The sequence below is a fragment of the Trypanosoma brucei genome, chromosome 9 (assembly GCF_000002445.2).
Source record: "Trypanosoma brucei brucei TREU927 chromosome 9, whole genome shotgun sequence".
Taxonomy (NCBI): Eukaryota; Euglenozoa; class Kinetoplastea; order Trypanosomatida; family Trypanosomatidae; genus Trypanosoma; species Trypanosoma brucei.
Window position 1 is genome coordinate 2,335,939 of NC_007282.1, and position 24,445 is coordinate 2,360,383.

The window sequence follows — 24,445 nt, forward strand, 5'->3', positions numbered from 1 at the left end:
AAAACCTCCGCCGGGCGTTTGGTGTCGTGTTATGAATTAAGTCGTTACAGTGAGGGATCACAGATATATGGCAAGACGTGGAAATATCGTTACAACTCCACTGGTGTGCAGCAGTAAATTCAACTTGTTTGAAAAGTGATGATGCCTGCACTACTGGAACTAATAATAATAATTATTATTATTATTTTGGTGTATGAGGAACACGGGTGCAAGTGCCTTTCTTTACTTTGTACCGATTTGTGGTTTAGTTATTTCTTGTTTCTTGTTTTATTTTATTTTGTTGTTATTACTTTTTTGTTTCGTTTACTCAAAATATTCCGCATCAAATCTAACAAACGAACATGATATGTGTAGTGTTCACCTTTTCTTTTTCTCGTCTGAAGGTGTTTGTGCCGCGTGGATGGCTGCCGTCTTTATTCCCCACCCTTTCTACTTATTGCTTTTATTGTTTAAATACTCTCTCTCTTTCTCTCTTCTTTCTTCTCTTTCCTCTCTCTCTCTCATTCTTCACATTCCATAAATTTATATTTCATGAAGAAGTGTCGCCAATACCGCGTGTATCCTTGCGAGCGGTGGGGAAATGCCCCCGTCCAAAGACTCGGCAACACCGCTGGACGCGGCAATTTTGTGCCACATTCGCACTCCATATTTAAGTGGTAGCGGTCTCGTTGGAACCGTACAAACGCGGCTGAGCGCAACACTCGCAGATGTGCGACGGCTCCTCGAAAGTCTTGCGAGTCTCGCGCGCCAGGGTAATGATCGCAACGTCGGTAATGCCATCGGGTCAAGTGAAGCCCCAGTCAACGTTTCAAAGGAGGAAATGCGTAAGATTATGTCGCATGCATTACATCCATTTGACTTGAGTGCAGATTTCTCATTTGTGAGGGGCGGGTGCGGCGCCATGGTTCCACGGGAGCGTGAGAAAAGCACGCGGCTAGTGGATTTATTCCCACTATTACCACAGCTTTTTAGTGTAAATAAGAAGAATTATCATATCGGTTGGGCGATGGAGCCGCCCGCACCTCTAGTGAGAATTTTAGCGAGGTTGGAGGATATGGAAGTTTGCCGCAACGCCGTTGCCGTGCTGTTTGTGTCCATGCAAACACCGGACGAGATGTTGAAGGACCGACTGACGCTATACCAAAGCGCAGCCAATGTTGGGTTCTCTAGTAAATCCGCTCAGTTAAATAGTTTCAAGAAGTCTCTGAATCTTTGGAATTGCAACGTACGCGATTGTTTTGGGCGTACCGTTCTCCATGAGTCCGTCTACCACGGGAATAAGGAAGTAGTGGCACATTTGTTATCGCTACCATTCATACACACCAACGAGCAAGATGCACAGGGTCTGACGCCGCTGCACATTGCAGTGAGGAAAGGTGATGAGCGTATTGTGTCACAGCTGTTGATGCGTGGTGTAGATGTACTCCTACAAGATGCAAGCGGGGATACGGCACTCCACACCGCCCTAAGACTTCGGGATAGTAGGCTGGTAGAGTTGCTCTGTCAGTGCTTGCGTGAGGCGGGCATTGGTGCAGAGAAGCTGAGTCAATATCGAAATAAACGTGGCCTTTCACCTAGCGATGTCTTTAAACTCCGCTGGCCTACATTTTTTCAGTTGTGTGCGGTGGGCGACGTGCAGGCAATTCACACCTTGTATAATCACTACCTATTCAAGTGCGATTTGGCACATGCTCCTGACAACCTGTTACATCAATCAGTAGTGCACGTGGCTGCCGCAGCCGGTCACGCTGATGTGGTAAGGTATTTGCTTGACGAGGTAGGGTTCGGACGAGCCAGGGCTGAATGCTTTATTAATAGCCGCCTGCAAACCCCACTGCATGTGGCAGCGGAGCGAGGTGAATTTGCAACCGTGAAGTTCCTTTACGAGCGATATCCCAAATGGCTTGCTGCAAGAGATATTACTGGGGCGACGCCGTTAGTGGCAGTTCTCCGCAATCGAAGACGGTGGGGGACTGCGATAGCAGAGTATTTCATTACCGTTGCATCGAGTGAAACCATTGCACCCAACACGTGCGATAATGGTGGCAATGGTGCTCTTCATTTGCTGTGTGAGTTGGGTTTGTTTCACTTAGCAAGGTTGCTCGTTGAAAGTCATGGAGCGGACGTCAATCTAGCTCACACAGGAACAGTGAACACTCATCACTTTCTGAGAGTGACGCGGCGGTCGAAGTCTCTAATGGAGCAAATGAAATGGAAATTGAAACATCAAAAGACGGGGAAACAGGCGAAGATGACGCCTATCTTATGTGCCATTCGCGGAGGCCGTTGCGGTATAGATATCATAGAAATGTTGCTTTCACACGGTGCGGCAACCCGTGAGGATGAAATTGTTGAACTTCTGTTCTACTTGGTGTCAAACGAACACTACGAGGTAGCCGAGCGCGTCCTGGCAAGAGAAAATGTGAAGCCTCCTGGGCATAACGAGCTGCTATGCCGATTCTGCCGGGAAAAACATGTTGTTGGCATCAGCTGGTGCTCTAAACAGGGCTTCCGTCAACTGAACGTCATGCAGGAAAGCCATCACCCATTAGCTGTCAGTTCCGCTTTAGGAGATGCCGCTGCCGTAGCTATTCTTCTCGAGCACGGGGCAAACGCGAACATCGGTAAGAGCGTGTTGCACACACCCTTGGCACTTGCCATTAACGGGGGACACGACGATGTTGTTAGGTGTCTTGTACGGGCAGGGGCCTGTCTTCTATCGGCAGATGGCTCATGGAGTGCACTGCGCGCTGCTGTGAAGCGAGGGGAGGAGTTCATAATGGCTGGATTGTTGGCCGAGCCGTCCCTCCCTCCATCGGAAGTAGTGCATGCGATGGTGTTCGCGTTGCAGGATGCACGTGGAAGAGGCGTTGAGATCCGCGAGCGCCTCTGTGTACGTCTTGCTCGCGCACTGAACTTAGCTGAATGCGGCGGAGTGCACCCAACGGAGTTATTACACCTTGCAGCGAGCCGATCCTGCTTCGCAGTGGTACGGGTGCTGGTGGACAAGCTGCTGGCTCTTCCACGAGAGGAGTTGGAGAATATTCTGAAAGATGCTCCAGCGGCACCTTCACTCGCTTATGCGCTCATCGAGCCGAAGGCAGTTCCTTTGCCAAAGGGTGTGCCTAGTCGACTGTACGCACTTCACCCCTCACCAGCTCCCTTCAAGCGATTAATAACGTTGCGCACTTGGCAAGAAGGGTTGCACCACCGCCTGCATCTGCGGGATGCGTTTAGCTACTGTGCCAGTGCCCGAGAGGAGTCATTGCTCGAAACTCTGCTATTTGACGTCGGGCTGAAGCCCTGGGAAGGGCCTGATTTCCGGGGTTGGAATGCCGCTGACTATGCCGTTGCAAGTGGACTATACAATTCTGTGCGTATTTTACTCGTCTCAGGGTTGGCCCCCCTCCGACACCACCACGTGCGTAGCGGTACGTGGCTGGGAATTCTTTGTCGCTCCATGGTCACCCCCGCTGCACGACCTAGTGAAACTAATTTGCTGTACTTTACTTTGAAGCGTCTGGTGTGCGCGGGAGAGACCTTGCTGATTCGCCACATCCTCTGGGATGTCTGCCGGCGATGCGATGTCTCGGATATGAGGGACGCGAGTGTGTGGCTGACGGATGTTCTTTTGTGCTGCGCTCGCAGCCGAAGTCTGGAGATTTTGCACATACTTACAAGGGAATTTCGCGTCACGTGGGGCAGGAAGTTCTTTCCTACAGCGGAACCACTGTTGATGGCAGTATTAAATAGTGACGCGGAGATGGCATTGTTTCTAATGACACACGGCGCTGTCCCCACGGCATTTGGCCCCATTCCCAAAATGCACGACAACGTTAAAGCTAGTTTCCTGCGGGAGGAGAGACGTGCTGTTTCCCCCTTATGGCTAGCTGCCCGCCTTGGGGAGACCGCCATCCTGCAGCAGTTGCTACAGTCAACGGATCTTCTGTGCCATGAAGCAACGCTGGACAATTCCACCCAGTGTGGTGACATACTCCAGGCACTTATCGATGGAGCGACGCGGCGGGTCACGAAGGAGCGCGACGCGGGCATGGCTCGAACTATCTTTATGCTGAAGCGTGCTGGATATTTGGCCCTAACTCCCGACGTTGTGAGGTGCGCCGCCAGAAAGGGGTTGGTACAAGTGGTGAATGCCCTCGTGGATTGTTACGGCCCCGATCCGTTTGTGGAAGACCTCAAGTGTGGAGGCTTGTGTGCCATACATTTTATGGTCGCCAACCCGGAGCTTTGTGGAACGCTGCGTTCGTTGCTTGTTGCGGGACGCAGCACAGCAACTGAAACTGTGGGGGGAAGTGTGTCCCTCGCCTCCGCTATGCTTGCGACACCATTCAGGGTTAACCCTGTCGATTACGCTCTGAGACATGGTTGCGCAGAGGGGGCTCTGCTTCTTCTTTGTTTAGGGCTTTACGGCAGCGGAACTGTGTTTGCAAAGCGAGCCCGCACGTTGTCAGTGGTCATACGCCTCGCAGTGCAAAGGAGGTGCACAACGGGGTGGAGCGGCTACACAGCTTTGCACGCAGCGATTGAGATGCAGTGCCACAGTCTGGCGAAGACTATGGCTTGCGAAATGGCAGCGATTCATGGTCCCAACAGTGGCCCCTATGCAGAGATGACTATCAAAAATGATGACGCACCATCTCTTCACGCATTCATGGCGTTCCACTTGCGTGAAGCACACTTTGGAACGCTTCTTTCGTCCGGCGTGCCTCCAGTAGTGGATATCTCATCTCCCTGCGATATCCCGTACATTGTATGGAGCCCGCATGCGTCTGAGGGGCGCTTCAGGGAAGCCGTGCGGGAATCTGCCACGAGAGAGGGGCTGGAGCAGCCGCTAGATTTAATGAAAGAGAGTCTCCGCGTTGAGGTGCGCCAGCACATGTTGTCCTACAACGAGAACATCTTTTTTCGGAGCCGATCGTTCGCAGTGACGGCACTGACACCGATGGCGTGCGCTGTTGCCGCGGGAAAGTTGTCGTGGGTGCAGTTATTTTCCAGTTGCGGAGTTTCCTTGACGAACGACAGTTCCATTATTGCCGCAAAGTATTCTGCAGTTTCGACGCAGGGACGAATTAAGGCTCCGCCGGTGTACAAACTCGTCGATATGAGAGACTCTAGGAAACGGAAGGCACCGAAATCGGTGAGAAGGAAGCACGTTTGCTCCAAGGACACTGGCGCGTGGCTGCTTACTGCCTACGTCCACAATCGTTGCCACATCTCCCCCATCATGCTTAGCATGGCAATTGTCGTTGAGTGTGTTCGGTCGGGTGCCGTGGAACAGAGACTGCTTCAGCAGCTACAAATAATTCGCTATCTTCTTGGATCCGATGAATGTCCACTACGAGAGGAGGTGAATCTGTTGGCCATCGTAGCTGCAGAACTGCAACTGTGGGGGTTGCTTGAGGACACTGTGGTTACATTGGAGCGGTGCCGTGCCGTATTTGACCCCATTAGCGAAGGGGATATACCGCCCTTTATGCACAATGTCGTTGGGAGTGCCCACCACGTAATGCATAAGGTGGCAAGAGTTGCACCACGGGAAATAATTTTACTGGTTGCAAGAAACTCATCTTTCGTTCACGTCGAAGAGTTGTGCGACGCGAAGGGAAGGACGGCGCTTTACCACGCCCTGTATCACCCGACTCCGGCTGCTGTTGACACATTGCTGTCTCTTAATGTTTCGGTGAGTAAGCGCTGCTGCTCTGGGACGGGGCGTACTCCATTAATGGTTGCAAGTAAACTTGGGAAGCTCGGTCATGCGGAGAGGCTAATGCGAAAAGAGGTGTTGGACCTTGAGGACAACTACGGCAACACAGCCCTCCTGCTAGCTGCGGAAGGGGGTCACAAACAAGTAGTGGAGTATCTTCTCGCGCAGGGAAGCTCGCCATCAACCAAAAATGCTAAAGGGATGACGGCGGTGATGGTGGCGGCGCTCGCGGGTCATGATAGCCTCGCTGTTCCGATGGTTGAGAGATTCTCCGGCATATCGGACTTGTTTACTCCGCACACCACCATACTGCACTGCGCCGCTGTGGGAGGCGCCTGGGGTGTTGCAACCACAGTTGTGAGTTGTCTGGCGCAGGCAGACCCCTTAGCAGTGGACCACTTTGGATACACAGCCCTATTTCTCGCCCATGCATTTGGAAATGCGCGTGTCCTGCGCACGCTGCTTGGCGCTGTTCTCCACAAGGGTATTACCGTTCCCTCTTCTTTCGTCCGGGAGCGTCAGATAATCTCACGCTCATCGGAACTTGTGCCGCGAGGGTGGCTTAAGGGAACCTTGTATTTGGCTGAAGCGGTGCTAGGCAACGGGCGGAAGGGCTCATCATCATCATTATCATCATCACACTATGGTCCCATGCGCTCCAGTGAGACATTGTACGGTCATCGCACGTCCATCCGTCGTAATGATGTCCCTTTGCTTCTTTGGTGTGTACGGAACAACAACACACTCGGTGTCCGTGTCTTGGGGGAGATCAATGTTGGTGATAATTGCTACGCTCTTCATGAGGCCGCCAGAAGTGGAAATGTGGAAATGGTAAAACTGCTGCTGAAATTGGAGGTGAGCAGCCCTGATGTGTTAAATGAGTCGGGTATGCTTCCATTTGAGGTTGCCGCAGTGCATAAACATGTGGAATGTGCCTCTCTCATATTATTGCACACCAAGCTGGATCCTGTGCGGTTACGAGTGCACATCGATCACGGTGATGATCCGGACACCACAGCTAATAGTACAGACAGTAACACCCATAACCCCATGCAACTTCTTGCATCTTCTGAGAATGCTGAGGTTTTTGCTGATGTGGTTGATTCAGTGCAACGCATGAGCGGTGACACGTGGCCTTCAGTGGCGCAGCAGCTGTTTGATACCCTTTCCACTCCAGGTCCTGATGGCATGACGGCGTTAGAGTTGCAGTTGGCTTTGGGAAGAGCTGCGGGGGCATTACGGTTGGTGAAAATACTTCAGCGCCTGTCCCTAGATGTAGCAGGGAACTGTGCCTTTGCCGTGTCGAGCAGCATACTTCATCACCTTACAAATGTGTCCCCTGCAGTGCGTGTGCTTCTCCATGATATGTTTGGCCTCACGGATGTAGCCAAAGGCTACGGAATGAGGCGTCGCCGCTTCGGACGGCTGTCGTTCGCCGATGTTAGACTGATCGGCATCAGTGCGCTGCAGAGTGACGCTTATTGCGCGGCAGCAACCTCATCCATCTTCACTTTTGGGAACGAGGTCGGTGCAACATCTTCACTATTAGAGCGACTTCCCTTTGAGGTTCGTTTTGTGCCCCGTCCGTTCGAACGACGGTCTGCAGCCGAGCGAGCAAAGCTCATCCGATGGCTTGGATCCTCCCTTATACTGTCGAGCTACAAACAATTAAGGACATGCGCCCAGTTTGACGCGGTGGAGGTGGAGATCGTGTCCCACCCAGCAGAAGAGTTCGCCGAACTTGTGGGTGATCATTTACACCATTCAATTTACGTCGACGGCGACTGTCAGCTTGTGGTCCCGGATTTGAATATCATCCTTGGGTTTGCTACCCGACGCGAGAAACAGCGGTTGCTGGACGAGGTAGAGCACCTCTGCGGTGTACTTACTGATACTATGCAGTCACTTCCCCATCCTGCGCTTAGTAAAGGTGAGGTCAAGGTGGACTGGCGCAACTGCAACATTGACGACGTGGAACAGGAGGCTATCGAGTGCCTCATTGAAAATGGGCTAAAGAAGCTGCGGGTGTTCTTGGAGGGAAATCTTAGGGACTGTCTTTGTGGTGTGAATATGACAGATATATTATCTGTGAAGTGTACTGCAGAACCCGTTACTGAGAAGGTACACATTACCTTTCAGTACACACGAGAAGCACTGAAAAAGTTTAAGCCATCCGCTACCGAGTTGGGAAGTACCGTTGATGGACTGTTGTGCGTTGTGCGATTTAGTGACGCGGGCATGGGTGGTTTGGATTTTGTTATGCGCTCGGTCCTGTATCCGGCTACCTTGTCCGACGTGAACTTGGTTGGCGTCAGCCGCATCCGTGATGCATGGGTTGCTGATGTGTCTCGCCGTGTAGGTCAGCGAATGGGTGGAGAGACAATAGCATTTAAACTCCAGCTCGAAGGAAGTGAATTGCATGAGCTTCCACTGCACCTTCTCAAGCGTATGATGGCTGATGTGACTGATGCCATAGCTATGCTGATGTCGCGGCCCAGTGCAAAAAAGCACCGATTTCTTGTTTCCCATATCGTAGGTGAGTCTTTGGCTTCTTCCCTGCGCGCTGTGTTTGTTCTCTTCTCCACGAGCCGGCAACCAACCGCGAGGCGGGCACAGGGTAATCTACTTATTTGCTTCAATGCCACAATGACGCCTACCATGTCAGATATCTACCAGTGTCTCCGCCGAAGTGCGTTAAAGGATGAGGCCGAGCGCTTAAAGGGGATGCTCATGTCTATTGTCTCAACCATGGGTTTGCAACTCAGCGTTGCTCTTCCTGCAGTTCCACTTCTCATGGATGTGTTGGGTTCCTTAAGACATCAAGATACGGAGAATGTTGTGTCGTTTCTTTCAGTTCTCTGTCACAACGACGGCTCACTCGTGTTAAAGCCCCTCATCGAGGGTGTTTCCATTGGCTGGAAAACGGAGCTTGGGCGGGTTGTCCGGCGACACGTAAGGCAAATAAGCGTTGCATTGGAGGTGAACGGGGGGGCGTCCTGTGAATTGAAGGAAAACGGAACCTTTGTCTACAAGTGCCCGCTCAACTGTGCACATGCGGGGTCATACGCTGCGCATTCAAAGGGATTATTATCCGCACAACAGATTGCATCGTTGCTGCTTATTCAAATTGACGCGATGGACCCCACAATGCGCAGCCTCATCAGCACAACAAAAGCCATGGCCTGCTGGTCCCGAGCTTGTGGCACCTGCACGCGCCTGTTAGATGCGGGGTCTCAACGCTGTTCAATTGTAATTAAGAGGCGTAATATACTTGACCAACCAGTTGGGCAAAGTGCAAGTGATGCCTTCAGCTTCCGCGGCGGGTGGAGCGGGGTCAAGGTTAAGGGTAGTACAGGTGTGGTGCGATTCACAGCCCCAACCAAAGCTGGCTATTACCTCCAGCATATTTTGCTCAATGATCAGCCACTGTTTAACTCTCCACTTCGCATCAGGGTTCGACCGCTGGGCCCGCATCTGCCAAACACAAAAATCCTTTCCACCTTCAACGCTGTCGTGGTGAAACGTCCGTTTCATATTCAACTGTTGTTGCATGACCGGTACCTTAACCGCGTGGCTCACATTTGTCCGCTTCGAATTGAAGCGGTAGACGGCGGCGCGGTGCATGTTGCCGGTTGGAAGCGGCTTCATGTAGACACGGTAGAGGTGGAAGTAGTTGTAAAGGAAATTTGTGAACAGTGTTCACTGCGGTTTCGGTTATTGGCCCCGGGAGGTGCCGGAAACTTCGTAGTGGACTATACGGTTGCGTCTGTTACCCCTGACACGTACCGCCAACAGTTTGGACCGGTGAAAAGCCGACTCATGGCAAAAGGGCTGCAAGGGAAAACGGGAAGACCGCAGCGGCCGCCACCACCGCCCGTTGGAATAATGAGCAAAAGGCAAAAAAATGAGTCACGGACCCCACGATATATCTTCCCCCCGCTTAGGGCGGTTGCAAAAGGGGAGAAAAATACAAAAAGAAAAAGCAAGCCGCCAAGCACGTAACCTGCCATGAATACGGACTGGACTGTATTATTAAGCAGTCGTTTTGATAATGACTGTATATTTCCCCTGTGGAAAAGTCCAGTTGTTTTTACTACCGTGTAGTGATGACATTAGAACATTAGCGAATGGAAGAGGGTGTTCATCCCTTTCCGCAGTTCCTCTGTATATAGAGGTGAGGTGTCTCTCATCACCTGCAATTGCTTGCATAGAGACAACTAGACCAACCATGTGTAGGAAGAGAGGGAAGGAGAAAAAGAAAAGGAAACGAAAAGAAAAGAATTAAAAAAAAAAGAAAAGAAAAGCGTATACACACACGGATGGGGAAATGGCTGCAGAATCATGTGAGTGCGGGTCTGTTATTTACACCTTTCCTTCTCCTACCACCGCTGCCACTATTTTGTCGTATATTATTTTAACTTTCCCCTCGTGTATGGTGGCTTAACCCCCCCCCTCCCCCAACACACAAAATACTTTTTTGTTATTACCGCTGTGCGTGTCCTCTTTTTTCTGTTGCTGTTTTTTTTTTGTTCCTTTCATGAAGGAGGTGAGAGGCGGCGGAAAAGAGAGAGGAAGAAGGAGAGCATTGTGTGATATGTTTACACACGCACACACACATACATATATATATATATATATATATATACTTTTAACTTTTGAAACGGTGTCGTATGAAAAGCGCTTGCGGTTGCTTTTTATTTGCTTCCCTCCTTTTACTTCTTTGAACTAACTTTGATATTGTTGTTGTTGTTCTTGTTGTTTGTCTTGGTAATTTCTTTGTTGGACGAATCAAATAGATCTCAACACCTCCACAGCTGGATGATGTATACCGCTGTATTGCTGAAGTATCGCGTGGAAAAAAAATAAAATAACGGTAATAGCGGTAAGAGAGAGCGAGAAACACTGCCTCACGGGTTGTGTGGTGTTCGCATCCACTTACTCTAAGGTACAATAAACTTCTTTTTTTTTTTTTGCTCTTCCCTCAACATCGCATCATATTCATTTTTCTTTTGCCTCTCCATTCTGTACCATAATCCAATGACTACACACGCGCGTGTGTAAAATTACATTTGTACATATTTGTACATATATATATATATATATATATATAGGAAAGGAGAGAAGCCAGTTCAAGATGGTCAAGCCGTTTGTGCCGAGGAACATCGTGAAGAAGCGGACGAAGAAGTTCACACGTCATCGTTGTGAACTCTTCCCTCAACTGAGCAGCAGTTGGCGTAAACCCCGTGGTGAGGACTCCCCGGTTCGTCGCCGCTACAAGGGACAGAAAGCCATGCCTAACAAAGGTTATGGAAGCGACCGCAAGACAAAGTATATCACCCCGTCAGGCTTCAAAAACTTTCCCGTCAACAATGTGCAGGACCTTTACATGCTCCTCATGCAAAACCGCAAATACGCTGGAGTGATTTCACATACTGTGGGAGCAAAGGCACGTAAGGCAATTGTCCGCAAGGCCCATGAACTTGACGTACGCCTCATCAACGGTAACGCCAAGTTGAGGAAGGTCCAGGTGTAAAGTGTAGCGGGCGCATGGCTGAAGAAATGGGCACGAAAACGCACAAGTGAGCGAGTGATCGGATGGTTGATGTTGGCGGGGACCCGAAATCGGAGAAAACTTTCGCTTCCCTTTTCCTCCACTTCCACACAAGCAATTGCCTCCATTACACATAAAATCGCACTCGCCTAATACGTATATATATATATATATATATATTTATTTATATATTTATTTATTTATGTGTTGGTGTCTGCTTGTGTTTGTGTTTGTGTGTGTGTGTGTTCTTGTTGGAGGAGGGGAGGAAAAAGTGACACTGATTCCGTCCTCCCTTAATCGCTGTCGTGGACTTGCCGTTTCATCTTCTTTTTATCTGGCATCACTTTGTTTCTTTTTATTTTATTTTTGATTTCACGCTTACCACTGGCTTTGTCCTGTCGCTGTTTTCTTTTATTATTATCATTATTTCTCGCTCCGCGGCTCCCCCCTTTTTTCCCGATTTCACTCCGCCCCACCTTCCCGCTTACCTCCTCTCTGTCTTCATGAATGCATGCATTTATTTATTTCATTGATGGCATCACGCGCTCTTGTTTTTCTTTTTTCTTTTTGAAAAAATATTTCTTTGGTATTTGTGGTGCCATGCAAATGATATCAAATGAAAGCCTCTGCATATTCCCCTCTCCCCTAAAGGATCAGAAGGGAATTGGTGGTAATGGTGGTGATGGAGTGAAACGGGTTTGTAAAAAAAAAGAAAAAAAGAAAAAAAGAAAAAAAAAGAGGGGGTGCCGCGTGTTGCGCTTGTGTGAAGCCTTTACTAGCTCCTTTTGAATACGCAATTCTCTTTTTTCTTTTCTTTTTTTCTTTTCTTCTGTTTTGTGTTCTCTTCTTCATTTCCTTAAAATGGTCACTATGTGTCGTCCACAAGTTTCTGAAAAGAAACCTTTGGCTTACGAGTTTGAGGGACGACAGGAGGAAACTGTGGGGAGGAGGGACCTTCAACAGTTAAAAGTAGAGGAGAAAAAAGAAGAGAAAAAAAATAACAAGGAACCCAATTAAGTGGATAAAATTACCTACATATATACATACATACATACAAGTAAAAAGAATATATATATATATATATATATATATATAGAAACCTTCCATATACGAGTACATATAGCAAACACTATATAAAAAGGTGGAAAGGTCCACATAGATAAAGAGAGAGAGAGAGTGGAGAGAAAAGGAAAGGAAAGGAAAACACACAAACCAAAACAGAAAAAAAAACGAGAAGAAAACGAGGGAGGAATTTAGGGTGTTGTGTACCACCGTGCTACAAAAAAAAAAAAAGAAAGAAAGAAAGAGAAAAAAAAAGAGAGGGCCATCTCGTTTTTTTTATATCCAGTTCTTTCGGAACACCCTTTTTTCCATTCCACTTAGTTTTCCCTCGACCATCATTTCAGTTTGTGGTTTGGGTTAGCTTTTCCGTGGTTTGGTCTGTGGAGGAAAATTGCACTGCTTTTTTTTTTTTGGGGGGGCCCTCCATTAGAGGGATAAGATAGCAGAGCACAGAGGAGACCATGCCAGCAAAAAAGGCGACTGATGCGCCAGTGTATAATTTACCACATGAGCGGCAGGTGGAACTCCTCTCTGAGGCGTTATTGAGGGAATATATGCATAAGCGTAAGTTCACTGATACTCTCCGTACATTTGACGAGGAAAACCCCCGTGGCCCCGACACCATCTCTTCGCGTGCCCTCATGTCAGATCTCATGACACTAAAGTCTGAGACTCAAAAAGATATGAAGGCAGATGGAATTGAAACTATAATGGAAATGCTTTGCTGCCTCCGCGTGCAGCGACGGCTAGAGGTGGAGGATCTTAAACGACGGGCTGCAGCAGAGGTCCCACCAACCCCTGAAAAACTTAAGAAAAAGAAAAGCAAGAACCACGATGGGGGGAAAGGCAGTAAACGAAAAAAGGAAAAAAAGAGGGTGTTTGCAAAAGAGTTCGAGGAGGACTCACCATCAGACAAGGATTCGGTGAGCAAATATGGCGAAAAACACACAAAAAGGAGGTCGTCCGAAGGGCGTAGTGATAATAGCAGCAGTGATGAGGGAAGCAGTGGCGATGAGTCGACTAGTGAACAAAGCTCCACCAGTGTGGGGAAGGGTGGTGGGCCCAAGTCACAAATTGGCAAGAAGACGGCTCGTGCATTATTAGAAGTGCTGTGTGGTGCAGCCGGTGCTCTGCCGGTGTCGTTTCTGGGACAGGGGTTCGCTTTTGACGGCGACGTGGACTACGGCCTCATCCAACGGAAAAAAGGACCAGATGGGGTTGTGTCTGTTGTTCAAGCGTTTGTCTGCGCTTTCTTCTTCAAGGGACCGTTCATGGATGTGCGGCGGCATCAAAAACAGTGTCTTATTCGCTCTATCATGACTGTTCTCTCCAGTGTGCAATCACAGGCACGTCTCATTTGCCTTGTGGATGGCCCCATTAGTGCGGATAGTGTGGAAACTGACTTGGCAAGTATAAACACACGGCGGGACTTTGCCACGATGCAAGATGTGGAGAACGCCCTCCATGACTTCATAGACAGTTGGATGCAGCCGAACGGTTCAGGAGTGTTTTGCTTCCTTCTTTCTGCGCTGCTCTCTCACGGAGTGAAGGCCGTAACATCTGCTCTCGCCTCCAATACCACGTCATCAGCGGTCGCAGCTGAGCAACATTTGATTACTGCAGACGGTCGCTGTTCTGTAGTGTTAACAGAGCTCCTTATGCCAAAGGAGTCTGCCAGCACCGCGGGGGATGATGACTTTGTGCTGGGCAATCTCGCTCTCGGAATGGGAGCCGCTGGTGCCACTTGCGGGTTCGTCACAAGAAACCCCGATGGGAATGTCACAATGACTAATGGTAACCCACGCTGTCCCGTCTGGATTGTTCATCACGAGGGGCGTTATGTCGTACTCTTCTTGAAGCGGGATAACCGCCGCCAGCTGGAGCAGCGTCGCACCACTGGTGCAACTATGTCCACAGACGTGTTCTTCTACGAGCCGAGCGTGTCAGACCGGGGTGACACATTCGTCACTATTACCGTCAACAGCGAAGATGAAAATAGTAGTAGTGATAACTTCTTCTTGGGCCGAGCCATCCGTAGCATACCATTGTGGCCCAGTTGCGCAATACACTGGAATGGAGCGGAACCGCCTTTTTGAGAAGGAGGAGGGATGGGATGTTGCGTGTCTGAAACAGAATGATCGAGTTTTGTTTGGTGATGGGGGAAACCGTTGATGAGACGAAGAAGAGAACGCCGAAAAGGAAAGGAAAGGAAAGCTATGGATGGGTGAGTGTGGTGCCACCACAACACCATTCTCTATGCATCCTTTTCTTCCGTGTCGGTTGTTTCTTACAGTTTCGACCGTTTTGTCCCTAGTTCACGATTTTTGTTGCACTCTCTTCTTGTGCTACTATTATGATGATGATGATTATTATTATTATCATTATCATTGTCATTGTTATTATTATTGATTGCATTGAAGATGCCCCTTGCCACCGAGGGCGCGTATGCCTATCATATCAACATCAACATCACTTACTCCTCCATTGGCACCACTCACAATGCAATAGCGTACCAACAGTCGTTCGTTATTTGGCGCACTCATGCGAAAACTGTGCCACCGCTTGATGGGCGTGTTTTTGTCCCTCTTACCAACTTACCACAAATCGTCCCCTGCTCCGCGGCGGTACGACAAACAGTGCAAAATATTTCATCGCTGTAACACAAGACGTGTGTAAACATATATAAGTGCTTTTTTTTGTCTCTTGTGTGCGCTATTTCATTATCGGCACTATCATTAACAGTCGGTACGAACAGTAAAGAAAAGATCTAAGAAAGTTAGAGAAACAACAAAAGCATAACGAGGATCAACACGTTCCAGGGAACCGCAAAGAAATAAATAAATAAATAAAGGAAGGAAGGAAGGAAGGAAGAGGGGAAAAGAAAAAAGACGGTGAATAAAGTGACGACCGTAGCAAAAAGCGACGGTGCCTACGGGGGGTAGGAAATAGAGAAGGAACAATTTGAACCGAAAAGAAGGGCGGGAGCGCAGCTAAATGACGGGCTCAGGTGGCCGAGAGCCCATCGATGTGGCAACCGGTACTGCTCCAGCTGTGGATAAAGGTGAAACCATTCCCACAAAGTATGAGCCCCACAACAAATGGTGGAGCTGCGACATTCCCACAACACTTTCCCTCGTGCAGCTGGAGGACCCATCAGTTGGTGTCCCCAGTAGTGATGTGAGTAGGCGGGCTGCAGAGCTGGGGCATAATCACATCCCTCTTAAGGGTGGCCCAAGTGCTCTCTGGATCCTGGCCCAACAGTTCCTAAACAGTATTACCCTTATTCTGACCATTGTGATGGTCATCAGTGCGGTATTCGAAGATTGGGCAGAGTTCGGTGTGGTGTTGTTCCTTATCTTGTTTAACGCTCTTCTGGGATTTTACCAGGAGTATAGCGCAGAGAAGTCTCTGGAGAGCCTTAAGGCAATGACGGCGGGTAGTGCAAAGGTGCTTCGTGACGGCACGGTGCAGGTTATATTCATTGACGAAGTTGTGGTGGGGGATGTTATCATCATCGAGCAGGGTTCTTCGGTTCCTGCAGACTGCCGCATCATTGAAAGCAGTGGTTTGGAGGTTGATGAAGCGCTTCTCACAGGTGAAGCGCTGCCGGTAGTGAAACACACCAACGAAATACCTGACCCCGGAAACAGCTGTGCGTTGGGTGACCGCAAAAATATGGTTTATCGCAACACAACTGTCACACAGGGGCGCGCCAGGGCTGTAGTGTGTGCTGCTGGTGTGGACACGGAAATGGGAAAGCTAGCCGCTCGACTCGCTGACGGAACCGGATCTGGTCGTACGGAGTTGATGCGGAAGTTGGATCTTATGATGTACATTCTCTTCGCTGTTTGTTTGGGATTGGCGCTGGTTGTGTTTGCCGCGAACAGGTTTAAGTTCAAGCGCTCAACGCTGTCGTATGCGACAGCGGTGGCGGTGGCCATCCTTCCCGAGTCGCTTGTGGCTGTCGTAACAGTCTCCATGACGTTTTCAGTCCGTAACATGGCGAGACAGAGGTGTATTGTTCGTAAGTTAGCAGTGATGGAAGTGCTCGGCAACGTCACTGACATTTGCTCCGACAAGACGGGAACTCTGACGGAAAACAAGATGGTGGTGAAGAAGGCCCTCATTGGAATTGATAACGAGCTCGTTGTCACGGGTGCCCCGCATGAGCGTTATGGCACCTTCATCCGTGAGGAAGGGGAGGAGCATGTGAACATGCTGGAGGTGTATGAAACTAACAAGCTGGCAGTTGAGTTCATGCGCTGTGCGGCACTATGCAGTACCACTGTGCTTCACCCCGACAGCGAAGATGCCGATTTGTTGAAGGGAAGCGGCAACCCGACGGAAGTTGCCATTCAGGTCATGACGTGGAAGGCTGATGCCCCGCGTAACAAATTGGAGAATCAAGGATGGGAATGTATCGCAGAATACCCCTTTGACTCTAAGATTAAGCGTATGTCCACCGCATGGTACAACAGTGAAACAAAGTCGTTGTACCTCTGTACAAAGGGTGCACCGGAGCGTGTGATCGACCTCTGCACAACAAAGATGTTGGAATCAGGGAAGCTCGCCCCCATCACCGATGATGACCGGCAGGAGTTAACCAAGAAGATTACGTCGCTTGCCTCACATGGCCTTCGTACCATCTGTTTCTCCATGAATGCCTCTACCGTTAATGAATTTCCTATCCCTGACGACGATACCTTCCAAGTTACCCACCCGCGTGAGACCATTGAACAGAGCCTCACGTTTCTCGGTATTGTTGGCATTTACGACCCACCTCGGCCGGAGTCACGACCGTCGGTTATTGCCTGCCAGCACGCTGGTATTGTGGTGCGCATGCTGACTGGTGATCATGCCATCACCGCCCGCAGTATCGCCACCATCTTGAATATCATTACCGCGAAAGATGGGGAAGACCCGCTAAAGGTTCTGACAGGTCCCGAGTTTGACCGTATTGACATGGCAACGATTGAAGAGTGGCCGGACCTGCCGTTAGTCGTTGGCAGGTGCTCCCCCGAGTCTAAGGTAAAGATGATTGAATGCCTACACAAACGGGGGCGTACGGTGGCCATGACAGGTGACGGTTTTAATGACTCACCGAGTATCAAATTTGCCGATGTGGGTTGCGCCATGGGATCCGGTACGGATGTGACAAAGGGCGTGGCAGATCTTATTATCACAGACGATAACTTCGCCACGATTGTGAAGGCAGTGGCGGAGGGTCGACGTATCTCGCAGAATATCCGGAAGTTTGTGCTTCACCTCCTCTCAGGTAACGTTTCGGAGGTTATTGCCCTCATCTGTGGTTTGCCTATCCGTTACATGGGGGAAGCTCTTTTTGTTCTCTCTCCTGTGGAAATTCTATGGCTGAATTTGTGCACCTCTGCACCCCCCGCAACGGGTCTCTCGTTAGACCCCGCAAGTGCTGATGTTCTTCTTGTACCACCGCACACGGCTGGGTTATTCACATTTGAATTGGTCACGGACTTCCTTGTCTATGGATTCTGGTTGGGTGGTCTGGCGCTCTCCGCTTTTGTGTGGATCATTTACGGTATCAACGACGGCCCCAAAGGTGAAAACTGCAACGAACGTACCGCAGTGGGATGTGAGATGGTCTGGCAGGCACGTGGTACCGCTTTTGGCATTTTGTACTTTGGTCTTTTGGTCCACTCCTACACGGTGCGTCATCCGCGCCAGTCTGTCATCTTCATGAAGTGGTTTGATAACCCATGGATTTATGGTTCTGTTATTGTATGTTCGCTGCTCTTCTTCCCTATTGTGTATGTTCCCGCCATTGCACGCAACATATTCCAGCATCACAGCCTCACGTGGCACTGGGGAATGATGGTTCCCGCTGTCATCATTTTTGTTGGGTTGTGCGAACTTCACAAAATCTTTAAGAACTGCCTCTTCCCCGTGAAGCGGCCGGTGATTGACCGCTCAGATGAGGAGGAGTACCGCCGTTTTGCCGTCCCAGGACCCGATGATGACCGTGACGTGGAGAGTATTGCAGAAGATCAACTGCGGCAGTCATTTGTATCGGCTGCAGGAAGTATTGCAAGTGGTGGCCGCCGACGTAAGGGCAGGCGGTTTGGGGGGAAAGGAGGAAAGATGTAACATAAAACACATGTAGTGTAAATATAATATATATATATATATATATATGTTATAATGATACATATATTATAATGACACATAAAATAAAAGGTAATGAATGGAGGCTGATGATGATGATTTATTGTTATTATTATCATCGTTATTGTTACTGTTATTGTTATGGGGAAATAATGTGATGGATAGAGGAAAGGGAGAGAGAGGGTAGGAGGGGGGAGGGAAGAAAAGAAAGCTATATATATATATATATATATGGGGATATGAGGAAGGGGGCGTGGTGGAAGCCGTTTATTTTCTGTTTTTACTATCATCATTATTATTATTATTGTTGTTGTTGTTGTTTTTATTAGTTTCGCCCTCTTTCACTCGTCCCTATCTCCTCATTAGTATTTGTAGCGGCTCAAAGTCGTTTTTTTTTTTTGGTGCTGCCGAAAGGCCGACTTTTCGTGTCGTTTTTCGTTTTTTTTTGTTTTTAGTGTCGTCATCATCATCATCATCATCGGATGTGTCGCTGCTGTTGTTGTTGTTATTTTTGGCATGTATATATTTTTCGTGTTTTTGTTTGTTTATTTCTGCGCTTGTGCGCTTGTTTGGGATCATCTTTCCCATTTCATTTCATTTCATTTCATTCCATATTCTCATGATGAGAAAAATCTAAAAAGAAACTAAGAGGGGTGAAGGGATAAAAAAGAAAAAAAGAAAAGGAAGAACAAAACACACAAACACACACACACACAAAGTAAAGTAATGCAATGCAATGCATTCGTCTCTTGACGATGTTTCTTTTGTAACTTAACATGGTGGTATCACTCCTCTTCCCCTTCCTTCGGTTCTTTTTTTTTCTTTTTCTTTTTCTTTTTCTCTTTATTTATTTATTTCCTTCGTTTTATTTCGGTGTTGTCGTTGTTTGGGTTGTTTGGGTTGTTGTTATTTTTCTTTTAGTTTATTTGACGTTGCAACTCCTTCCTTGTTGTCGTCGTTGTTTAATATTTTACTTCTCATTATTTTTACTCTTCATTGTGTGGAGGAATAGTGAATCGAGTAAAAGCAAGTTTGAGAAAATGAACGGAGACGCAAAAATAAACTTATTATTTTAACGTATGAAGGAAGCAAAATAGATAAATAAAAATTCATAATAGAATGAAAAGGAAATAAAGATACAAGAGAAAATAGTAAAAGAAAAAGCTGAAATTAATAAATTCTGTCGATATTGTAATTATTCAACAAGGGGAAATAAATGAAAGATGCAAAAGGCATGTGCGTGTTTCCACTTTTTTTCTTTCTTTTTTTTTAAAAAAATATATATATATATATATATATATATATATATATTACAGCTTACGTGTTTATATGTATTTGTAGGATAAAGTTGTTTTAAGTTGTGTGTAATGAAATCACTCAAAATGACGATTCAACCGAAGATGCACGAAAAAAAAAAAGAAAGAAAAAGGAAGAAAAGAAAAAAAAAGAACATAAGAATTAGTCTTCGTTGTGTAATCTTAACTGGCGCCTTCAAAATAAAAAGTACAAGAGCAGAAAAGAGAAAAAGGGGAAAAAACAAGTAGAGTAAACGCAAAAAAAAAAAAAGGCATTAGAAACACGGGGTGAAGGGTTTCGGTGAAGTGATTTAACGAGTGGACGAACGAAAACAAAAAAAAACAAAAAGAAATGAAAAGAAAAAAGAAAAAACAAAACAAAACAAAACAAAAAAAAGGGGGAAAAATACGTCTCTTCCCTTTTTCTCTTCCCCTCCCCACCACCACCGGAGACACGGACACGCACACTTTCTACTCCCTCAAAACTCTTTTTCAAGAAAAAACCTAAATTATATATATATATATATATATGAATGAAGGATAAGATGAGATAAGACAAGATAACATGGGAAGACAAAAAAAAATGTTTCTGCAACGTGTCTACTCTTTACTTCCCGAGGTGTTTTTGTTTAGTGTCTGCCTGCAACGTCATGTAATTATTTCCTTTGTTAGCACAAATACACAAACACAAATACAAACACACATTTCTGATTGTTTGTACTGTGGTTTGTCTTTTATTATTATTACTAATAATAATAATATTAATATAATTATCACTTTGCTTCGTTTCGTTTGGTGTTCGTTTATTTTTTTTTCACTTATTTATAACGTGGAACGTCCAATAGCGTGACAATACACAAAGGAAGGGAAGAGAAGAGAAGAAGAGGAGAAGAGGAGAAGAGAAGTTTCAGCGAGTGTATCGAAAGGCATTGGCAAATAAATACACATATTTGGAGGCATTGCAGTGCAAAAAAAAAATAATAAATAAAGAAAGGGAAGAGAAGAGAGAGAAAGAGAAAGAGAAAGAGAAAGAAAGAAAGAAAAAACAACAACAACAACTGGTATTTGTTTAGCGTGACGGAACACAAAGAAGGAATTAGAGCCACGCGCAAATGGCGGATATGAAGAAGGTAACAGTTGCGGTTCGAGTCCGGCCCATTTTGCGCGATGGCATCAGTCAAGCACATGTGCAGGAGAAGTTTGAACTTGAGGCCATACGCCGTACCGGAGACACAACACTAAAAGTAGAGTTGGAGCGACCCGGTGAGCCCACACGCGGCAGCGCCTTCACATTTGATCACATCTTTGACCAAGAAAGCACACAGTTGGATGTGTACGATGAGGCCGTTGCAGATCTCGTTGATATGAGTTTAACAGGCGCCAACTCAACAATTTTAGCTTATGGCCAAACTGGCTCTGGGAAAACGTTTACGGTACTCGGTGATGTGAAACCCAACCCACTGGAGGATGATTTGCTCACGAAAGACAGCGGCATGTTCCTTCGAGTGCTGAGCGATTTGATGGAGTACAAACGACGCCAGCTTGCGCGTGGTTTTCATGTGGTAGTGGGTCTCAGTTGCGTTGAGATTTACAACGAAAACATACGCGACCTCTTTGGTGGCACGCCAAACTCACCACCGCCCTCCATTAAGGCAGTGATGATTGGTGAGGAGGTGTTGTTGCCATCACTCATCATAAAGGAAATGACATCACTTCAGGCCGTCTTCAGTGAAATCCAGTTGGCCATTTCCCGTCGTAAGAGTCGATCCACAGAGGCAAATGCCGTCTCGAGCCGCAGCCACTGTTTATTTCTTATTGACATCCTCCAGCAATCGACAACGGCACCCGCTCCGTCACTCACCGCCATTCTGCAAACAAAGAAAGGCACAAAAGATGTGGAAGCCAAACGGATTTCTACTTTGAGTGGCATCAGCAATAAAAACGGTGCCCCCATCGAGTTGAAGCCTGGCGAGTTGCCCTTCGATGGGATGGTTTATCGTCTTCAAGGCCAGAAGGAACCGATTTATGGCAGTAAAATTCTTCTAGCGGATTTGGCTGGAAGTGAGAAAATATCGCGTAGCGGCGTTACTGGTGAAGGACTGGCGGAAGCCACAGCCATCAATAGCAGCCTCACTGCTCTCGGGAATGTCGTCCACAGTTTACATGAGGGCGGTTATGTGAGTTACCGCACCTCTAATTTAACGCGGCTTCTTAAGCCCACCTTTAGCCATCCCAACTCGCGTGTGTTGCTTTTATCGCAGGTATCGCCCACGCAAATGACCTTCGACGAGACCATTAGCACGCTTCACTTTGCGAATAAAGTGAAGGCAATGAAAGTAACCACATCCACCGGAATGGAGGCGGACAAAATTCAATTCGAATATGTGGAAGCCGGTCGCACGTACGATGGCCTCCTGGCAGACCTCCGACTTTTCGCCGTAGAGCAACAGACGAAAGTTGGCGTCATTAGGCGCCGATGCCGTCAGAACGATGGTTTATTTTATGCCCCGCTTCCGAGCGGTCGGGCGGGTACACGAGAGCGACGGCAGGCATTCATTGAATCTATTGGTGCCAATAAAGCCGCTACTGAGGAGCGAGAAGCGGGAAAAGTTGCGCGGGAGCGGGAAGCAGCGGCTTGGGAAGAGGAATTACGGCGCAAACGCAAGGATGGTGCGGAATCGGCGGCTGCCACACATGCGCAACTTTTACGTGAGGCGAAAGAAGGACTAGCGGCAGAAGAAAAGGCAGTGAAACATCAGGCAATGCAAGAGGTGCAACATGCGCAAGCTGCCGGAGCAGCGAAGTTACAGGCGGAAGAGGAGGCGTCACGTGCTTTACTGTTGGGTCGATTTGCACAAGTGATGAGTGACTTTTGCCGTGCTCGGTTGCAAGAAGCAGCACGTGTGGAAGAGGAAATTAGCAGAGAACTCAACAGCACTCGAATGGCTTCATCATCAGGTGGTAATGGCAGCGGTGCTGCTTCTGAAGTGCCTGTAGAAGATTTGGAGTATGCGGTTTCATGTTGGGGACACTCAATCGCAAAGAAATTCTACACGAACTGTGCTGAACTGCGGGAACTACAGTTGCAAATGTGCATGATAGGAAGAAGTTGCCTCACGATGGAGCGTTGGAAAGCGGAACATGTCGGAACCGCATGAAGGCAAAAAAAAAAGAAGGTGGTGAATGAATGAATGAATGAATGAGTGAAAAAAGAGGGAAGGAGAAATTGTTTAAAATGATTCACTTCTTCCCTTCTTCCTTCCCTCTTTTCATTCCTTCTTTTTTTTCTTCTTATCCTGCTACTGCTGTGATGTCATTGACGTTGAAACACCTTGTGTCTCCATAAATAAATAAATATAAATATATATATATATATATACATATATATTTTATATATGCCCGTGTGTGTATGTTTGTGCGTAAGCTCTTATTTTATTTTTAACTTTATTTGATTAGTCCACATGTCCTTCCGCATAGTTAATGTAATGACATCGGGAAAGGAAATAGAAAGGTCGGGAACTATACGTTTATCTGTGAGATTATTTTATTTTTTATTTTTGTTGTTGTTTGTTGTTTGTTGTTGTTTTCCTCTTCATTTACCCAATTCTTTATTCATCAAACGTATGGTGAGAGATGGGAAAAGAGAGGGAAGGAGAGAAAAAAAAAGAGATTGATTGAAAGGTGAGTCCTGTGAGTAATGGGACATTGAATTGATTTTAATTCAGGCGCATTCGAATTTGAAAGTTTCGAAAGAAGAGTGGGGAGGAAGAAAAAAAAAAAGAATACAACAGGGAGAAGGAAAGGGAAGTGTATCGAATAGGATAAGAAAAGCTAAATTAAATGAACGCATATGGAAACTCATGCATGTTTGTACAAACATACATGAGTTTCCCTACGTGCATTGCTTATGCCTTTTTTTTTTCCAACATTTTTCTGATGATGAAAATAATAGTAATAAAAAAAAACAGAAAAGGGGCTGGAAAGGGAAGGTAGATTGTGATTAAAGTATCAAATAGGTACATGTCATTTCTCTTTTTTCCTTCTTGCGCTGCAACACTCAGTAAAAATATATTATATATATATATATAATATATAATCATCTACATTTATTTGTTTGTATGTTATATGGATATGATACATGTAATCCCTTTTCCTACACTCACACACATCTCACGTGTTCCTCCGCAATAACGAGGGAGGGAGGGGGGGGGGGGAGAAGTTGAATGGCTGTAATTTGTCATCGCAGTCAATTACGAACGTATTAAGTTTTCATAGAATAATGGAGTGAAAAGAGAAGAAAAAAAAACGGGAATGAAATGGAGAGGCGTCTGAGCTTGTCCAATGACTTTTCTGTCGTTCCGGCTTTTGTTCATATATGTTGTCTCTTGTCATTATTATCATTATCATTATCATTATCAATATTGTTATTTTGTTTTGTTTTTTGCTTCGTATGCCCCACCCCCATTGCTTAGATGCATAGAAGCTTGCCACATAAAATAAAATAAATAAATAACGGCCCATAGACATATAGGTGATATACACTTATACGAATTTGTTTCTATTCACACACACACACACACGTATATATAAGTATATATATATATATATATATATACGCTTATATTAAGAAGAAGGAAAGAAAAAGATAGGTAGATTAATAGGATAACTCGAAAG

General features: G+C 46.9%; 5 protein-coding genes across 5 annotated transcripts, besides 40 other annotated features; all 5 read left to right on the forward strand.

Annotated features, from left to right (window-relative positions):
• The first annotated feature begins 160 nt into the window (after positions 1–160).
• Positions 161–188: a sequence feature (AT_rich).
• Positions 189–221: 33 nt separating this feature from the next.
• Positions 222–305: a sequence feature (T-rich).
• Positions 306–456: 151 nt separating this feature from the next.
• Positions 457–502: a sequence feature (CT-rich).
• Positions 503–580: 78 nt separating this feature from the next.
• On the forward strand, positions 581–9,727 carry Tb09.244.2600 (uncharacterized protein; the record flags this gene model as incomplete). The annotated part of the gene is made up of 1 exon (XM_822587.1): positions 581–9,727. One exon carries the CDS (start codon positions 581–583, stop codon positions 9,725–9,727), a length of 9,147 nt encoding a protein of 3,048 aa, XP_827680.1.
• Positions 6,341–6,364: a microsatellite.
• A 251-nt stretch (positions 9,728–9,978) lies between the features above and the next one.
• Positions 9,979–10,029: a microsatellite.
• Positions 10,030–10,341: 312 nt separating this feature from the next.
• Positions 10,342–10,370: a microsatellite.
• A 427-nt stretch (positions 10,371–10,797) lies between these two features.
• Positions 10,798–10,835: a microsatellite.
• A 24-nt stretch (positions 10,836–10,859) lies between these two features.
• Positions 10,860–11,258, forward strand: Tb09.244.2590 (60S ribosomal protein L32; the record flags this gene model as incomplete). The annotated part of the gene is made up of 1 exon (XM_822588.1): positions 10,860–11,258. The coding sequence occupies one exon, from the start codon at positions 10,860–10,862 to the stop codon at positions 11,256–11,258; it is 399 nt and encodes a 132-aa protein (XP_827681.1).
• Positions 11,259–11,428: 170 nt separating this feature from the next.
• Positions 11,429–11,480: a microsatellite.
• Positions 11,481–11,522: a microsatellite.
• Positions 11,523–11,978: 456 nt separating this feature from the next.
• Positions 11,979–12,013: a microsatellite.
• A 60-nt stretch (positions 12,014–12,073) lies between these two features.
• Positions 12,074–12,125: a sequence feature (T-rich).
• Positions 12,126–12,308: 183 nt separating this feature from the next.
• Positions 12,309–12,371: a microsatellite.
• An 83-nt stretch (positions 12,372–12,454) lies between these two features.
• Positions 12,455–12,479: a microsatellite.
• A 79-nt stretch (positions 12,480–12,558) lies between these two features.
• Positions 12,559–12,598: a microsatellite.
• Positions 12,599–12,799: 201 nt separating this feature from the next.
• Tb09.244.2580 (hypothetical protein, conserved) lies at positions 12,800–14,434 on the forward strand (the record flags this gene model as incomplete). The annotated part of the gene is made up of 1 exon (XM_822589.1): positions 12,800–14,434. The coding sequence occupies one exon, from the start codon at positions 12,800–12,802 to the stop codon at positions 14,432–14,434; it is 1,635 nt and encodes a 544-aa protein (XP_827682.1).
• A 250-nt stretch (positions 14,435–14,684) lies between these two features.
• Positions 14,685–14,745: a microsatellite.
• A 441-nt stretch (positions 14,746–15,186) lies between these two features.
• Positions 15,187–15,209: a microsatellite.
• A 123-nt stretch (positions 15,210–15,332) lies between these two features.
• Positions 15,333–18,458, forward strand: Tb09.244.2570 (calcium motive p-type ATPase, putative; the record flags this gene model as incomplete). Its single annotated transcript, XM_822590.1, has 1 exon — positions 15,333–18,458. One exon carries the CDS (start codon positions 15,333–15,335, stop codon positions 18,456–18,458), a length of 3,126 nt encoding a protein of 1,041 aa, XP_827683.1.
• Positions 18,459–18,479: 21 nt separating this feature from the next.
• Positions 18,480–18,506: a microsatellite.
• Positions 18,507–18,576: 70 nt separating this feature from the next.
• Positions 18,577–18,619: a microsatellite.
• Positions 18,620–18,688: 69 nt separating this feature from the next.
• Positions 18,689–18,709: a microsatellite.
• A 47-nt stretch (positions 18,710–18,756) lies between these two features.
• Positions 18,757–18,804: a microsatellite.
• Positions 18,805–18,933: 129 nt separating this feature from the next.
• Positions 18,934–18,956: a microsatellite.
• A 105-nt stretch (positions 18,957–19,061) lies between these two features.
• Positions 19,062–19,089: a microsatellite.
• Positions 19,090–19,285: 196 nt separating this feature from the next.
• Positions 19,286–19,333: a sequence feature (T-rich).
• A 420-nt stretch (positions 19,334–19,753) lies between these two features.
• Positions 19,754–19,787: a microsatellite.
• A 96-nt stretch (positions 19,788–19,883) lies between these two features.
• Positions 19,884–19,926: a sequence feature (A-rich).
• A 44-nt stretch (positions 19,927–19,970) lies between these two features.
• Positions 19,971–20,043: a sequence feature (A-rich).
• A 57-nt stretch (positions 20,044–20,100) lies between these two features.
• Positions 20,101–20,168: a sequence feature (A-rich).
• A 113-nt stretch (positions 20,169–20,281) lies between these two features.
• Positions 20,282–20,302: a microsatellite.
• Positions 20,303–20,308: 6 nt separating this feature from the next.
• Positions 20,309–20,356: a microsatellite.
• Positions 20,357–20,503: 147 nt separating this feature from the next.
• Positions 20,504–20,545: a sequence feature (AT_rich).
• Positions 20,546–20,633: 88 nt separating this feature from the next.
• Positions 20,634–20,676: a microsatellite.
• A 77-nt stretch (positions 20,677–20,753) lies between these two features.
• Positions 20,754–20,817: a sequence feature (GA-rich).
• A 66-nt stretch (positions 20,818–20,883) lies between these two features.
• Tb09.244.2560 (kinesin, putative) lies at positions 20,884–22,929 on the forward strand (the record flags this gene model as incomplete). The annotated part of the gene is made up of 1 exon (XM_822591.1): positions 20,884–22,929. The coding sequence occupies one exon, from the start codon at positions 20,884–20,886 to the stop codon at positions 22,927–22,929; it is 2,046 nt and encodes a 681-aa protein (XP_827684.1).
• A 22-nt stretch (positions 22,930–22,951) lies between these two features.
• Positions 22,952–22,979: a microsatellite.
• A 31-nt stretch (positions 22,980–23,010) lies between these two features.
• Positions 23,011–23,069: a sequence feature (CT-rich).
• A 44-nt stretch (positions 23,070–23,113) lies between these two features.
• Positions 23,114–23,168: a microsatellite.
• A 142-nt stretch (positions 23,169–23,310) lies between these two features.
• Positions 23,311–23,369: a sequence feature (T-rich).
• Positions 23,370–23,837: 468 nt separating this feature from the next.
• Positions 23,838–23,866: a microsatellite.
• Positions 23,867–24,156: 290 nt separating this feature from the next.
• Positions 24,157–24,200: a microsatellite.
• Positions 24,201–24,262: 62 nt separating this feature from the next.
• Positions 24,263–24,284: a sequence feature (AT_rich).
• Positions 24,285–24,352: 68 nt separating this feature from the next.
• Positions 24,353–24,386: a microsatellite.
• Positions 24,387–24,445: the final 59 nt, after the last annotated feature.